Here is a 17,722-nt window from a genome sequence, read left to right as displayed (position 1 = left end):
CTCATACTGAGTTTAATATCTGTAACGTCAGATTCTGGAGAAATGACTTCTTTCTTTCTTGTTGTTCGGCTGAACTTGGTTAGATTGATGCAGAAGCTTCTGATACCTGCAGCCCTACCTCAATTAAAGAGCGTCTTTTAATTTGCAATCTCTTGATTGAATATGGAAGCACTTGTACACCTCTCGTTCCCTCTCCTGCTGGTCTTGCCTAAATTACATAATCCTGCCTTTAAGATTTCATCAGCTTTAAGTCTGTGTCTTGTTTTTTTCTATATTAGAGATATCTCTGGGGAATTGACGGGCAGCACAAATGAAAGCTTCAGAAACACAATAATAATAATAATAATAATAATTATAAGCCTCCCATCCTCTTGTATGTAAAAACTTTGCTATAGGAGAGCAGAAGCATTGCTTGTTGAGTGAAGTTAAGCTGCAGCTCTGGCTTCCTCTTGATGAACCCCGAGAGCTGAAGCAGGTTTTACAAAGCATCAACTCGATAAGGTGGATTAAGGCCGCTAACTCTTTCGTTACCGACAGGTAGCGCCCCACAGGAAAGCAATTGTGGTTGATAACAGGAAGGAGCGTGACGACTACCTATGACTGAAATTTTATGCAGAGATTAAAATTTCTGTGACCCTTTTTCACATGCTAAGTTTTCGCTGATAGGAGGCCTGTCGTTCCACCTTCACCACTTCATGTTTGACTCACGCCAACCGCTGGAAAAGTCTCGCCTTGTGAGATAATATGCTTCTGTCCAAATGTAAATTCTAAATTTTATCAATTATATTCATTTTATTTTGTGACTCTTTCTAAAATGTGCAGGTTCTGCATTCAATAATCAATCATTTATTTTGGTAGTTTGGAAGTTAAATGTTTCCTTCCTAAAGAGGGGGGAAAAAATCAGGGGCAACAAGATTTATTACACAAAGGGCATCAAAAGCATCTTTGATAGAATTCAAGTTTAAATGAAGTTCAGAAAGCCAGAGATTGATCAGGTTATAGCACAAGAGGCCACACTCGATTGGTCAGGAAGGGGGCTGTAGGTGGCCACGATTGGTCAGGAAGGGGGCTGTAGGTGGCCACGATTGGTCAGGAAGGGGGCTGTAGGTGGCCACGATTGGTCAGGAAGGTTGCTGCAGGTGGCCACGATTGGTCAGGAAGGGGGGCTGTAGGTGGCCACGATTGGTCAGGAAGGTTGCTGCAGGTGGCCACGATTGGTCAGGAAGGTGGCTGTAGGTGGCCACGATTGGTCAGGAAGGGGGGCTGTAGGTGGTCACGATTGGTCAGGAAGGTGGCTGTAGGTGGCCACGATTGGTCAGGAAGGGGGCTGTAGGTGGCCACGATTGGCCAGGAAGGGGGCTGTAGGTGGCCACGATTGGTCAGGAAGGGGGCTGTAGGTGGCCACGATTGGTCAGGAAGGTGGCTGTAGGTGGCCACGATTGGTCAGGAAGGGGGGCTGTAGGTGGCCACGATTGGTCAGGAAGGTGGCTGTAGGTGGCCACGATTGGTCAGGAAGGTGGCTGTAGGTGGCCAGTGCCGGCATGCAGTTCCACGTTTCCCACAGACTTTGCACGTTTAATGAATATATTTTTGTTGCTTTTGCAAATAGTTTTTAAAATAAACTTTTACTCTTGCACACTCCCTATTTAATTTCTAAGCTGCACATTTCAACTGTGCCTTAAGGCATTAAAAAAACCCAAACCAGTAACTGACAAGCAGTGGCTACTAGGGGGAGCTCCGAGCCTGCGAGATGCGATGCTGCTGGCTGCGCTGCCTTTGTAGCGTTACTGTGAAAATGTGGAGATCAACATACAAGTCTGTTTACAGCTGCAACATCTGAGGCACAAAGAGGACATTTACTTATGCAAATCCCTTCCAGACGAATTCGCCTTTGATGGCCGGACCTTATACAATTGCACCTTGTCCGTCCCATATGTCGCTGACCTTTCGCACTGCTGCACTTTCACTAAACTTTCTCCATCGCACCAGTTTCCTTATTTTCTGATGGTCTCTGTACATTAATGTTACTGCCTAGAGCACATCTGATTTTTAAAAAAAATGTTATATATATATATATATATATATATAATATATATATATATATATATATATAAATATATATTTTTTTATACAGGTTACCTTGTTTATATAACTGATTATTTTTTATTTTGCAAAAGAACAATGTTTAGTTAGCCAAGCCTGCGTTGTAACATTTGCCTGTCACTAATGGCTGCTCTTCTTACAAGTGGCCAAAGTTGCCTCCGGAGAAAGAGTTGCTTTGCTGCAAATTATTCCACAACTCATTTCTCTTTACTTCCCCCCCCCCTTAATAGTAGAAGGTACTATAGCGTGCTTTCTGTCACTTTAAGTAAAGCTTAAGGGCTTCATCTTGCTGAAGCTCCCAAAATCTCAACATTGATGAATTAATTAATTCTTTATTTTTAGGAGCATTAAGGTGGGAAAATGACCCCGAAATGCCTTTATTTTTCAAGTGATATAAATGAGGTTAGGCAAAAGACCAATGCTGACATCGAAGGTAAAATGAGCTTCAATTGTTCAAATATAGAGAGCAGGGATACATTTGATGAGCCCTGCAGCTCACTGAAGGTTTGAATGAGGCCCTACAGACAAAATATGGATCCCTTGACTATCCCTTAGAGAGGAGAAGGGAGGAGAGATCACTGAAGAGACAGAATTAGATTACATGTGCTAATTTAACTCATCATGAAGTGTATAGCTTTCACTTTGACTGCCAAAACCAATGGAGATTATAATATTAAAAAATACTTTCCTCCGAGAACCTCGTTACATCCAACTCTCCGACTATTTTGTTTATGCGTCGCTGACTTATCAGCAGCCAAATGGTTAAAGCGAAAAGGGAGTAGCTTCCTATTTGCATTTAGGGTATAAGCGATGTGGTTAGAACGCCATAGTAGTCACAATCTCAAATTCCGTTTGTGTATATCGATTATCGCCATTTCCGGAGACTGCGCCGCTTGTGCAAATTTTGTGTGCAAGTCAGAGTGAAAATGTTGCAAATGCTGAAACGGCAGCAAGAGGACAGTGGGGGTTTTTTATTCCGTCCCTTTGCATACTGCAAGCTGAATCTAAAAAGTTTGTTTTTTTCAGAATTGGCATTCTCTGCATATTTATGGCTTCAATAATTGCTTTTCAGTAAAGTATATTTATATTTTCAATAAAGCTCGATGTATGTTGCAGCACCGGTCACAAACTGTGAGATGGCCTTTTTAACGCGCTTCACCGTTTATGCTAAATTATAAGCTCTTAACGCCGGCTAAATATGCATATTTCTTCAAATCTCTTTATCGACCCGCCTGTTTTCTAATCAGAAAACTACAACACTGTCTCCTGGAGCTGCTGCTACAAACATTTCCACTGTGGGTTTTGTTGTTCATCATGTTTTGTAGAGACTCGATCTTTGTGAAGAAGTTCTTCAGTATTTTTTGTCTTTTTGCAGCTCTCATAGTTTTTGTGGTCTTTTGAGTATTTTACCTGTGCAGTCTGAGCCCAGCAGAAGAACGCACTCTAACTGCTCACTGGGTGTTCTCTGACCCCCTTTTGCGCAAGTTTGATTTGCTGCTACTTTGCAAACAACATTTTGAAGACCAAAAAATTAGCTTATTACTGTTTAATCTCTCCAGATAGCAAAGAACTAAATTTAAAAAGCAGCAGTTTTTTTCTAACTAAAAAAAATTAAACATTTAAATCCATGTCTTCATGTTAACATAATAATCTACTATATGACTTAAAATAACTTTAGGGTGTATAATGCCGAAAGCCTTATCGAGCAAAAGCATTCAGAGCATTGAACTGGCGCGTCAGACCTTAAGGCTCAGATCATTATCTGTTAAAGCCATTTTTGCCTGACTTTAGCTGTCACATTTATCCCTAGTATGTGTGATACTTATTTCTGGGTACTCTGGTATTGCATGTAGTATGAGCCATTCCTTATTGCACCAGATTATGTTGCTTTTTTATTTGTTGAATGGAGGTAGTTTTGGCCGATACAGAATGAGATATCATTATTAAAAAAAAAAAAAAAATACAACAACCCACAATTTGATACTTCAGAATTATTATGTTTTATTTTATCCTCTTAATTGCCTAAGTGGCATGTAATGTACTCCTCTCAGTATCTCGTATTCCTCCTTTACATGCTGAGGTCGTGAAGACTTTATATTTTTCTGCAAAAACAATAATAAAAAAGAAAGAAAGAAAGAAAATGACCTAATTTAACTGTTTCTACTTCTTGATAAATGTGGACAAAGAAGAGCAATTCTTAAAAGTGGTCTTGCTTTCATAATTGCATGATAGACGACCACCACAAATAGAATTCATTTACTGCAAATTTCTGTCTTAGAAGTTCGCGTGAAGGGTGCAAAAATAATTGTCGTAAATTCTGAACGTGATAACGATATGCTATGTTGACATCCTCAGCAACTTGTTTTATATCTATCATAATATAGCGTATAGGTGGAAGAAAAGGTTCATTTTGTAAAGCAAAGGCTTGAGTAGTGCTGTCATTTTTGGGCAGTTAAGTCATCTGTCAAAGTGAGCTCCCGAAAAACAAAAACCTTTAAATTCTCAATAGGGCGTTTAGCTGCTGTGCAACTTTTTGTTGTTATGTAACGTCGTCTCCAGATACAGAAGGAAAATCTCACCGAATGCATGTGAAGGGAATGCTGGAGAGTATTAATAGCAAGCTGCAGATTTGGAGGGTTCGGTCGGCTTTTTTGTCGTGAAGACAGAATAAGATTCTCTACGATGAACCTGCATGAACATATGTCTGCTGGGTATTATATTATCCTCCTGCAGATAGCCAGGCCCTGAGCTCAGCTATTTGTGGGGTTACATGTTCCGGACATTGAAATGGTCATCTTGAGATGGACTTGCTGTAGGAGCCTACATATAATACAATTCCAATTGTTCATCATAGACCGAAAGATAATCATAGAGATTAGAAGTAAATTAAACAGACAGACTAAATGGACCCGCTGGCCTTTATCTGCCGCTGATATTCCAGGGTTCCCTGATTCCTGTATTACGAAGGGTGGTATTTGTGTTTTTTTCTTTTTAGGTTTTAGACATAATTAATTAAAAGAATGAATTGTAGATAATTGAGATTCTCAGCGCTGCATATCTGCCTCTTGGTTTAACTCTTTCCTTCTCACCTGTGACTTATAAGCGTGATATCTATGAGGTTTCATGGAAGACTTGGAAGGAGGAGCTATTGAATTGTCAGGCGTCTGTAGATTCCGGAACAAGCGGAAATAGAAACAGCATAGAGAGTATTCGACATCCAGGTGTTGTGTGATAATCCTTATCTGGAATAAAATGGAGAAACTAAAGGTCTGGTGTGACAGAGTGAGGAAGGTGCTGTATCCACACAGTGACCCGATCAGAGCCCGTCTGACAGTGGCTCTACAGCTAAGAGTTCATTGGTTGCTGGGGGTTAGAGCAGTCTTCAGAACCAAAGCAGCTTAATAACTGGAGAGAGATATACTCTGACTTTAGATGAGCAAAGTTGGCTTTGACATATAAAACATTCGGAACTATTAAATAAGTTTGTACGATGCTGGTGAATGTCAGTGAGTTACACTTTGTGCTACTCCAACCCCATGCAGCACCAACACTACTGTTGTCACATGGCTACTAATAACTAACCTTACAACAACACCATGCGCTCACCAAGCTCTCACCATGCTCTCACCACACTCTCACCAACTCTCACCATGCCTTCACCATGCTCTGACCATGTCCTCACCATGACCTCACCATGCTCTGACCATGACCTCACCATGCTCTGACCAAGCTCTCACTAAGCTCTCATCAAGCTCTCACCATGCTCTCACCATGTCCTCACCATGCTCTCACCATGACCTCACCATGCTCTGACCAAGCTCTCACCAAGCTCTCACCAAGCTCTCACCAAGCTCTCTTTAAGCTCTCACCATGTCCTCACCCTGCTCTAACCAAGCTCTCACCATGCTCTTACCAAGCTCTGACCAAGCTCTGACCAAGCTCTCACCATGCTCTCACCATGCTCTCGCCATGCTCTCACCATGCTGTCGCCATGCTCTCACTTTGCTCTCACCATGCCCTCACCATGCTCTCACCATGCTCTCACCATGCCCTGACCATGTCCTGACCATGCTCTCACCAAGCTCTCACCATGCTCTCACCATGCTCTCACCAAGCTCTCACCATGCTGTCGCCATGCTCTCACTTTGCTCTCACCATGCCCTCACCATGCTCTCACCATGCTCTCACCATGCCCTGACCATGTCCTGACCATGCTCTCACCAAGCTCTCACCATGCCCTCACCATGCTCTCGCCATGCTCTCACCATGCTGTCGCCATGCTCTCACTTTGCTCTCACCATGCCCTCACCATGCTCTCACCATGCTCTCACCATGCCCTGACCATGTCCTGACCATGCTCTCACCAAGCTCTCACCATGCTCTCACCAAGCTCTCACCATGCTCTCACCATGCCTTGACCATGTCCTGACCATGCTCTCACCAAGCTCTCACCATGCTCTCACCATGCTCTCGCCATGCCCTGACCATGTCCTGACCATGCTCTCACCAAGCTCTCACCATGCTCTCACCATGCTCTCCAGTGTCACTACATGCGGTAATAGATAAAACTGCAGTAGCACAAATCTGCCATACAATCGTGCACTGCTAAGTTTGACTCACACCTTTTATTGGCTAGCTAAAAACACCAACTCCCCCCCCCTCCCCCACACACACACAATTCTGCTTTAAACAATACCTGGCTCAGAGGCCTGCTCTGTGTTTATCATCTCATTGAAGCAGTGAAAGTTAGCATTTGAACGTTCTTGAATATGTCAGTGGAAGATATGGCTACGTTTCTGCAAGGAAGTGCTGAGCTGAAATCTCACACATTGCACCGTGTGCAGCCCCAGATAAAGCAGCTGTTAGTGTCCGCCGGCAGTTCAGGGTATTTATGAGGTGTAGACATGACTTGCTTGGGAACTTCATACAGGATTCTAGATGGGGCAGAATTTGGGATTTTGTGAAGGAATGTCAGAAGTCCTGGGCTGAAGGTGCTGAAAGGGTTAGTTGAAATGTTTCAGCCAGGTTCAGCAGGCTGTCAGATTTCAGCAAGGCCTACAGAACTCTCTATCACAAGATTAGTTTTGTGGCCAGAACCTTGAAGCTAAAGCTAGGTGCAAACAGTAGACTGTCGTCAGTTGTGCATAGCAATATTTGGCTGCAATGCTGGTGTTTGTCCAGAGATAGCTGCACAGATATGCATGCTTAGCTCTGCTGAGTGTGAACATCATTTGCCATGTTGTGGGGAGGGAGAGGAAGAGAGGAGGAGAAGATTGTCCCCGTAGAAGAGTACTGGAGGCATTGCCCTCACAAGTCTATGATGGTTGCTTGATGTGAGGGCCGCAATATCTGAGTCCTGCTTGAAGCCTATATAGACAGCTGTTGCCCAGTTCCAAACTAACAGTTTTGATAGGGTGCAGACCTTCATATGAGGAACAGAAGACCTTTTCAATATAATTTAGTCTACAATTACAAGTACCTGGGTAATTGTTTGGTTTCCTTGATCATCTTGTGTGAGTTTGAACCAGCACCTCCGCCACCATTTATTTTATTGTATTTATTTATTTATTGTATTTATAAAGTGCCAACATATTACGCAGCGCTTTAGCCATGTTGTTTGATACTTACATAGATCCAGCCACTGTCAGCCATCTTATTCTCAGTGTCATCACCTGTGGACCAACCTGGATCAGCTGTGATATGTGAGGCTGCAGGACAGAAATGTACTTTGTTTTTTTCTGGTTAAAATTGATGGTCAGATGTCCTTTTTCAGCCAAACTAACTCTGTAATGATGTATCCGCACCTATGTAATAGCCACCCTGTGTCAGTCATCTTGTAAGTGTGTCAGTGACCATAACTCAGTAGCCACCTGCTGTCAGCCGATTTGTCACTGTCTTTGCCTACACAGCAGCCATTTTGTCAGTGAGCTTACCTGTATGTTAGCCGCCGTCTGACAGCCATCTACTCTGTGTCCATACCTAAGTAATAGTCACCCTGTGACCTCCATCTTGTAGGCGTCTTGGTGACCATAGCTATCCAGTAGTCACCCTCTGTCGGCCATCTTGTTAGTGTTTATACCTACATAGCAGCCATCCCCTTTCATTCACCCTGTCAGTGCCCATGCCTACACAATAACCTCCCCACTGGACCATCTTGTCGGTAACTATACCTGCTTAATTGCCACCACACTCTGTCGGCTGCCTTGCCACCTTTCCGTGGCCAATCTGCCAAATCGTGTCAAGCTAAAGAAAAAAAGAAAAAACAATGCTGAACATAAGATAGCAAACATAATGTCTGTTTCCAAAACAGCTCATGTGTCAAGGACAGCAGCTTGGCATGTGGGAAAAAATAGCTTTTGCAGTTCTCCCATAATTTCCCTAAAATCCAACTTAGTACAATGTCCTTAGTAATTGCCCAGATGCAATCTGAGATAAATTATCGAAAGACAGAAAGTGAAACAAAAAAAATACCATATATATATATATATATATATATATATATATATATATATATATATATATATATACCGTATATATAATTTTTTTTAAAAATATTAACGTATTGGTGTGAACCAGGAAAGGCTTGTTTCAAACAAGCATCTTCTGTTTCAGATTTTCAGAACTTCCTTTGTTGAGCTTTGTACTTTTTCCTGTCAGAAGAACAATGATTTGAGCAGCCGATAAACAGATCTTATTTTATTATGGAGGTGGGTTATTGACAGCTGTGGCGTTGGATGCGCTGTAGACGGTAGCAGACGCTCCTGTTTTCTTATAGGTAGTTTTGATTTTGATGCTTGTTTTTTTGGTGCTGGGAGAACTTACTAGGGGGATGCATTATGTGAAAGTAATCCTTGTGAGAGCGCACAGGTAGAGTCTCCCGTGTTATGTATTGCCGAGGGCATGCTGTAGCTCCGATGGTGTTTAGAGGGGGAGGTGGGTTACAGGAACCAGCAGCTATTAAAAGACATCTATCCATTCGCCTACTTGTTTATGCCATGGATAGCTTGAACGCAGATGTCCTCAGGCGAGCTTTATGGAGGGAAAAATGGCTGTCTGTTAAAATGGATCTGTATGTGGACAGGTTCAATTATCTGCAAACTCGAGGTTGAATGTGGTCACAGCGCTTTATTTTTGAACCTGTCAAACAATTTTGAACACTGCAAAAATAAATGCACAATAGATTTTTCTCTTTCCCCTTTCTGTAGACGTGGATTATGGGGAATAAATTCTGCTCCCGCTTCTTGCTTGGTGAAGCCTTTTCAATATGCTGCTTTCAGACTTGAAAATCAGGCATTAGTTGCTGCAGAGCAAGTACACCTCCCCGTGACACTGATATTCTATAGCAGGGATTCAGTATAGTCATCGTAAAATAATGTTAACCCTTTTATTTCTGTCCGATTGTGCAGGTCTGAGAAGTTTCACTTGTTCCCGATAGCTCAATATAATTTGCTCCCTCGAGAGACCTTCAGATTCTCTTGCCCAACCTCGATAACTGTAGATTCCCCCCCTCCCCCCCCCATGGCAACAGGCCAGATGTTGAGGCATTTACCTGGTTGCCAAAGATGCCTCAAAAGTATATAAAGGTGTGACGAAACCGAATAGCTATTGACAACATTGGTTTTCTTGACTTACTATTTAAAATTGGATAGAAAAAAGTGAAAGCAACCTGTAATGTTGTGTTTGAGATAATTCAGTAGATTGTGTGAATGTTGGTGAGTCTCATTATATTTTATTTGCTTGGATGCAGCTGAAGACCACCATGTTGAAGCGGTGATCCCGGATGAGGATGAAGCGCTCCACCTCTCAGAATCGGGGGCCCTCAACCTGTCCAGCAGCGGGACCGACCCTGACTTGTTAACATGCGGACAATGTCAAATGAATTTCCCACTGGGAGACATCTTGGTTTTTATAGAGCACAAGAAGAAGCAGTGCGGAGGTCCAAGCACTGGCTGCTATGAAAAGAATCTGGATAAAAGTAGTCCTCCACCCTCATCGCGCTCTGAGCTCAGGAAAGTGGCGGAGCCAGTGGAAATTGGAATCCAAGTCACGCCTGACGAGGAAGACCGTCTTCTCACGCCTACGAAAGGAATTTGTCCGAAGCAGGAGAACATTGCAGGTAAGTGGCCATTTTGCTACAGCAGTAACATCTATCTCTCCATCTCGTGCTTCTGAACATAACAGAAAAGCTGAGGCCCTCTAGTTTCAGTAACAGAACACGGCTGGAAGCCTATGGCCCACTATTTCATGTAGAACTTGGCAGGGAACATGTCTACTCACTTAGAACAACAAAAACTGGTAACTATGGCCTGCCAGCTCATGATCTAGAACATGACAAGGAAACTGTTGCGTTCCAGGTCATGTTGTAGGATACTGCAGGTACCCTGTAGCTGTCCACATCATTCTCTAGAGCTCGTCAGTGACCCACCGCCTCATGATCTAGAACATGACAAGGAAACTGTGGCCTTACAATTCATGTTGTAGGACACTGCAGGTATCCTGTGGCAGTTACAATGACCCATTGCCTCATGATCTAGAACATGACAAGGAACCTGTGGCCTTAAACTTCATGTTGTAAGATACTGCAGGTACCCTGTGGCTGTCCACATTATTCTCTAGAGCTCGTCAGTGACCTGTCGCCTCATGATCTAGAACATGACAAGGAACCTGTGGCCTTCCAGGTCATGTTGTAGGATACTGCAAGTACCCTGTGGCAGTTACAATGACCCGTCGCCTCTTGATCTAGGACATGACAGGGAACCAGTGGCCTTCCAGTTTAAGTTTTAGAATACTGCAGTGAACTTGTCGTCCTGCAGGTCATGTTCCAGATAGACACGGCAAGGAACTTGTAGCCTAAAGGCCTTGCCAGGACCTTCTAGTATTTGTGCTGCTTTGATTACCAGATAAGGAAACTAGTCCCGTGCCGATGAATTGTGGCATGAATTATTTTTCTCTGTGAATTATTATCAGTAATAATTAACTGGTTAAAAAAAAAATCAGTTTTAAAGCTCAATTTCGCATTATCCTTTTAGTTTTGAATAGTGTTGGTTTTGGGGAAAGGTGTGTGTGTGTGTGTGTGTGTGTGTGCATGTGTGTGTGTGTGCGTGTGTGCATCTGTGTGTGCATGTGCGTGTGTGCGTGTGTGTGTGCATGTGTGTGTGCGTGTGTATGCGTGTGCATGTGTGTGTGTGTGTGTGTGTGCGCGTGTGCATGTGTGCATCTGTGTGTGCGTGTGCATGTGTTTGTGTGCATGTGTTTGTGTGTATCTGCATGTGTGTGTGTGTGTGTGTGCATGTGTGTGTGCATGTGTGTCTGCATGTGCATGTGTGTCTGCATGTGCATGTGTGTCTGCATGTGCATGTGTGTGTGTGCGTGTGCATGTGTGTGTGTGTGTGCATGTGTGTGTGTGTGTGTGTGTGTGCATGTGTGTGTGCATGTGTGTGTGCATGTATGTCTGCATGTGCATGTGTGTCTGCATGTGCATGTGTGTCAGCATGTGCATGTGTGTGTGCGTGTGCATGTGTGTGTGTGTGCATGTGCATGTGTGTATGTGTCTGCATGTGCATGTGTGTGTGCAGGGGAAGGGGGTGAGGGGTTAATTGCATACACACGGATGTACTGATAGGAATTGGGGCAACTTTCTCCCACGGGACAGAAATACACGGGGTTGGAGCCCCTGTCTTTTTTTGAATTCATTGTGGTTCTTCACCTCTTATTATGAGGACCTGAAAGGTCCCCCTGTGGTCACCAGGACAGGAGTAGGACCGGCTCTATGTAAGATTGCGAGGAAGCTTTTGCTGGAGATTGTCTTTAATCTGTTGAAAAAATATCTGATTTAATCCTAATCTTGGAATTGCCGGAGTCTTGTCAGTAGTAAAAGGAATTCTTCCAGGCAGTCCAGATCCATAGATAGCTCTGGTGCATTTACTGCTATTGTCCAGACATAGAGCTGCCGTCCAGAAGCTGAACCCGGGAAGAACATGTCTCCGTCTGTCCCCATTTATGTCATGAAGTATAATTGGACATTAGTAAGATCTGTTATTATAGATGAGAAGATTATCCAGCAGATTGGTGACATGCATAATCCGTGATAGGCAGTTTATACTCGATAGAGAAAGACAGAGAAAGAACATTGTAGCCTTTCTGCAGCCAGCATTTTCTCAGTTCCTGCATGCAGAGAATGATCTACAGCACTAAACCAATCGGTGAGAGGAATCTCCAGCTCCGTAGTGGTTTAGAGCACTGGCTGCAGAAATGGTGAGTATAGCACAATGTAGCTGTCACAATACAGAACCCTCGCATGGTGGGGTGCGTCTTGTGACTCAGATGTTTGTCTGTGAAGAGAGGTCACGGCAGGAGGTGAGCAGACCTCTCATTGTACCCGAACTTACATAGAACAGCGGTCACAAATATCTGCCCTAGACCAACAGAGTTTCCTCCAACAGTTATGGAGGCCTGGTATTTATTGGAAGCTCAGTCTTACACTGTATGACTGAAACAGCCACCTTAAATACGCTGCACACAAAATCAGTTTTTTGAGTGCGATTGATCGAAGACGCAAACGCTCACTCTGGAAAATTTTGTTCAGTTTTGCGCCAAATAGAATTTTTTTTTTTTAACTGCATGGAGCATTGCAAAAGCATGGGGAATAATTTACAACTGTGATCTCAATCGCAATACACTCTGTGGTTTGACCCCACACCCAAACTATCATTTAAATAATTGTTACTTGGCGGTAGTTTGTCCGATCGTTCAGAGATTCCTAGCTTTAACCACCTCAAATTCTCTCCAGACAACAATTGTTGGAAGTCTGTAGAAGAATAAACATTGCCCTGAATAAGAAACAAAGGCTGAACAGTTCTGAAGTCCTTTTTTGTCAATTTTATGTCTTGTTGGCCAAATACTGAAAAGAATCTTTGGAACCAAGTTGCTTACATACTTAATAAAGCATAACTAGGACTAACATTGTTTAACCTTCTCTGTTGACATAACTGGAACCATAAACAAAAAAAGTAACTGGTTGAACCAGCTCAAGATTGTAACCAACCCTGTGTGAGAGCCTAGGCTAAGGATTAGGATACAACTCTTACATGGCAGCAGTAAGAACATACCAGTAAATGAGAGATCATTTCTTTACTAAATAGAGGAATACAGAAACAATAAAGTATTACAAAAGATCTCATACAGATTAAAAAGATCACAATCCAAAAGTAAAAACAAGAATGTAGCACACAACATTATATTAGCATCACCCAGTGCTGCGTAATATGTTGGCGCTTTATAAATACAATAAATAAATAAACTCATAAGGTACTCTAATTGTAAATAAGTAGACTTCGGTAGTACCGGGGTCCAATGAACGTATTTTTTTTGCTTGGACCTGCTAACAACTCTACCCCAAAATCTGTTTACTATATACAATTATATACATAATGATGTTATTGGAATTGTGTTCCCAAAATGTTCCTCTCCCCTCCTCCCTCCTGTTTATCTCTGATGATTCCCTGTGCAGATGATTATCAGCACTTGAGGGTGTAGCAGTGACTGGCCGGTGGTAATTGCTTATGTAGAACAGAACTCTCAGCAGGGTGTGTGATTATGGCGATCAGGTGATACATTTGCTGAGCTCTGATTTGTTCTCATCTCTTCCTTCATTAGCACATGATGGTGACCAGCAAATCAGAGCAGTACAAATCTGTCACCTGACCCCATGCTTCCCTCTGACCAGCACTTGCCTGGAGGCCGGTTTTAGGCCTTGGACCTTCAGCGTTGTTTTTGAATGTTTTTGAATGGCCGATGATTCCATAAGCATCAGTTTAATGAAGTCAATGGAGTTGAGCAATTCCCGAAATAGCAATCGCGGTGCCCGCAGCATATCTGCAATGTTTTTACGTCAATACAAAGTGTAGGATCGCTGCGAAATCGCTTTTCAATCGCTGTGCAAACCTACGGAAATCCCAAACCGCTATAGAAAGCGCAAATCACAACAATCTATTACATTAAATTCAAAATCGCATACAAAATGCCAGAAATCCCTCCGAAAAATGCAGCAAAGGTCGCTACCAAAAGCGCTGAGTGATTGCGATTGGCAGTTTGCGGTTTCTAGTGGGTCTCAGCCCTTAGAGGGGACGTTAGGTGTGACATGGCAGTATCTTCAAGCATGAGGTAAAATCAATAATACAAGTATATTGCGTTCTTAATCAGGGTCCTCACTTTAAGACCTTTCAGCCGCAGTGGAAGACATTAAGCCGTAGAGGTAGCTTCCTGCGCAGCTATTGCGGGAGTCTCGCTGTCTCTGCGACATCGCTGGCGGCTCTGACCTCTCCTCTTCTCCATCACATGTAATAAGCACCATTTGAACAAGCAATTAATCAGCAGATTAAAGCCTCAGTATCTCCATTTCTATCACGTGAACTCAGTGCCTTTTATCTGGCTGGCAGGGAAATACTGGCGCTACCTCCTGAGCCTGAAGTTGCATTGATTTGCATGTTAGAAGTCTGAGGATTAGCGCTAATCCACAACCTATTTATACTGAAGGAGAGTTCCTTTTTCCTGCTTTCCTCGAATGCAGACCTGCCGCTCGTATTCTCCCCGCGCTGCAGAAGTCCGTCCTCCCCGGAGACGCGACCCCCCCCCCCCCCAGAGAATATATACAGTTTATATGCAAGTTACCAGCCACCCGAGAAGGGAGACTCAAAATAGTTTCCTGCCAAGATGTGGCGACAAAAGAATCTGGAATGTTGAGATCTCAGAATTCCAGCTGCCGGCTGCAGAGAGATGGGAGGTGGTAACAGGCGAGCAGTGTGTATGGGCTGGGCCAGAATGAGGGGCAAAGGGCAGCAATGCCATCCAGTAAGGGGTGAGGGGGGGGGGGGGCATTGGGGCAGCAATGCTGTACAATAACGGGGGAAGGGGGGCATTGGGGCAGCAAACTCCATGTAGAGTGCATGGAACAGGGGGATAAGATACAAACACCATGTAGAGTGCATGGAACAGGGGGATAAGATACAAACTCCATGTAGAGTGCATGGAACAGGGGGGTTAAGATACAAACTCTATGTAGAGTGGAGGGAACAGGGGGGTTAAGATACAAACTTCATGTAGCGTGCATGGACCAGGGGGGTTAAGATACAAACTCCATGTAGAGTGCATGGAACAGGGGGATAAGATACAAACTCCATGTAGAGTGGAGGGAACAGGGGGTTTAAGATACAAACTCCATGTAGCGTGCATGGAACAGGGGCCTAAGATACAAACTTAATGTAGAGTGAATGGAACAGGGGGATAAGATACAAACTCCATGTAGAGTGAATGGAACAGGGGAATACTATATAAACTCCACTGAAATTCAGGATCATCTCATTTCATTTCTTTCTATGATTATGTTTTAATCAATCTTTTGGCAGTACTTAACATTGGAAAATATTTAGATTTCTTTAATGTTTTACAATATTTGCTTGGCGGCCTGTGATAGTCACATGCTCTGCAGGGCCTGGCTGGTGCCGGTACAGAGGGCATACAGGGGGTGATGGGCCGATATGCCCACAGATCTCTATGCCATTACATAGTCACATGCTCTGCAGGGCCTGGCTGGTGCTGGTACAGAGGGCATACAGGGGTGATGGGCCGATATGCCCACAGATCTCTATGCCATTACATAGTCACATGCTCTGCAGGGCCTGGCTGGTGCTGGTACAGAGGGCATACAGGGGTGATGGGCCGATATGCCCACTGATCTCTATGCCATTACATAGTCACATGCTCTGCAGGGCCTGGCTGGTGTCTGGTCCCGGTACAGAGGGCATACAGGGGTGATGGGCCGATATGCCCACTGATCTCTATGCCATTACATGGTCACATGCTCTGCAGGGCCTGGCTGGTGCCGGTACAGAGGGCATATAGGGGGTGATGGGCCGATATGCCCACTGATCTCTATGCCATTACATAGTCACATGCTCTGCAGCGGCCTGGCTGGTGCCTGTACAGAGGGCATACAGGGGAGTTGGGCCGATATGCCCACAGATCTCTATGCCATTACATAGTCACATGCTCTGCAGGGCCTGGCTGGTATCTGGTGCTGGTACAGAGGGCATACAGGGGTGATGGGCCGATATGCCCACTGATCTCTATGCCATTACATAGTCACATGCTCTGCAGGGCCTGGCTGGTGCTGGTACAGAGGGCATACAGGGGGTGATGGGCCGATATGCCCACTGATCTCTATGCCATTACATAGTCACATGCTCTGCAGGGCCTGCTGGTATCTGGTGCCGGTACAGAGGGCATACAGGGGGTGATGGGCCGATATGCCCACTGATCTCTATGCCATTACATAGTCACATGCTCTGCAGGGCCTGGCTGGTGCCGGTACAGAGGGCACACAGGGGTGATGGGCCGATATGCCCACTGATCTCTATGCCATTAGCTAGTCACATGCTCTGCAGGGCCTGGCTGGTATCTGGTGCCGGTACAGAGGGCATACAGGGGTGATGGGCCGATATGCCCACTGATCTCTATGCCATTACATGGTCACATGCTCTGCAGGGCCTGGCTGGTATCTGGTGCCGGTACAGAGGGCATACAGAGGTGATGGGCCGATATGCCCACTGATCTCTATGCCATTACATGGTCACATGCTCTGCAGGGCCTGGCTGTGGCCTGTACAGAGGGCATACAGGGGTGATGGGCCGATATGCCCACTGATCTCTATGCCATTACATAGTCACATGCTCTGCAGGGCCTGGCTGGTGTCTGGTGCCGGTACAGAGGGCATACAGGGGTGATGGGCCGATATGCCCACTGATCTCTATGCCATTACATAGTCACATGCTCTGCAGGGCCTGGCTGGGGCCTGTACAGAGGGCATACAGGGGTGATGGGCCGATATGCCCACTGATTTCTATGCCATTAAATAGTCACATGCTCTGCAGGGCCTGGCTGGTGTCTGGTGCCGGTACAGAGGGCATACAGGGGTGATGGGCCGATATGCCCACTGATCTCTATGCCATTACATAGTCACATGCTCTGCAGGGCCTGGCTGGTGCCGGTACAGAGGGCATACAGGGGGTGATGGGCCGATATGCCCACTGATCTCTATGCCATTACATAGTCACATGCTCTGCAGGGCCTGGCTGGTGCCGGTACAGAGGGCATACAGGGGTGATGGGCCGATATGCCCACTGATCTCTATGCCATTACATAGTCACATGCTCTGCAGGGCCTGGCTGGTATCTGGTGCCGGTACAGAGGCATACAGGGGTGATGGGCCGATATGCCCACTGATCTCTATGCCATTACATGGTCACATGCTCTGCAGGGCCTGGCTGGGGCCTGTACAGAGGGCATACAGGGGTGATGGACCGATATGCCCACTGATCTCTATGCCATTAAATAGTCACATGCTCTGCAGGGCCTGGCTGGTGTCTGGTGCCGGTACAGAGGGCATACAGGGGTGATGGGCCGATATGCCCACTGATCTCTATGCCATTACATAGTCACATGCTCTGCAGGGCCTGGCTGGGGCCTGTACAGAGGGCATACAGGGGTGATGGGCCGATATGCCCACTGATCTTAATGCCATTACATAGTCACATGCTCTGCAGGGCCTGGCTGGTGTCTGGTG

At 44.9% G+C, this 17,722-nt stretch overlaps 1 protein-coding gene across 3 annotated transcripts in view; it reads left to right on the top strand.

Moving 5' to 3' along the window:
- The window catches only part of BCL11B (BCL11 transcription factor B), a 206,300-nt gene that overhangs the window by 8,853 nt on the left and 179,725 nt on the right, over nucleotides 1-17,722 (top strand). For all 3 annotated transcript variants that reach the window (XM_068254791.1, XM_068254792.1, XM_068254790.1), the window contains exon 2: nucleotides 9,851-10,219. In XM_068254791.1, coding sequence (XP_068110892.1) covers nucleotides 9,851-10,219 — 369 coding nt within the window. The remainder of the gene's footprint in view (nucleotides 1-9,850; nucleotides 10,220-17,722) is intronic.

This window comes from Hyperolius riggenbachi, chromosome 9, assembly GCF_040937935.1.
Source record: "Hyperolius riggenbachi isolate aHypRig1 chromosome 9, aHypRig1.pri, whole genome shotgun sequence".
In the NCBI taxonomy this organism is placed as follows: Eukaryota; Metazoa; Chordata; class Amphibia; order Anura; family Hyperoliidae; genus Hyperolius; species Hyperolius riggenbachi.
Note: the sequence above shows the minus strand (reverse complement) of the source record. Positions and strands in the feature narration are given on the sequence as shown.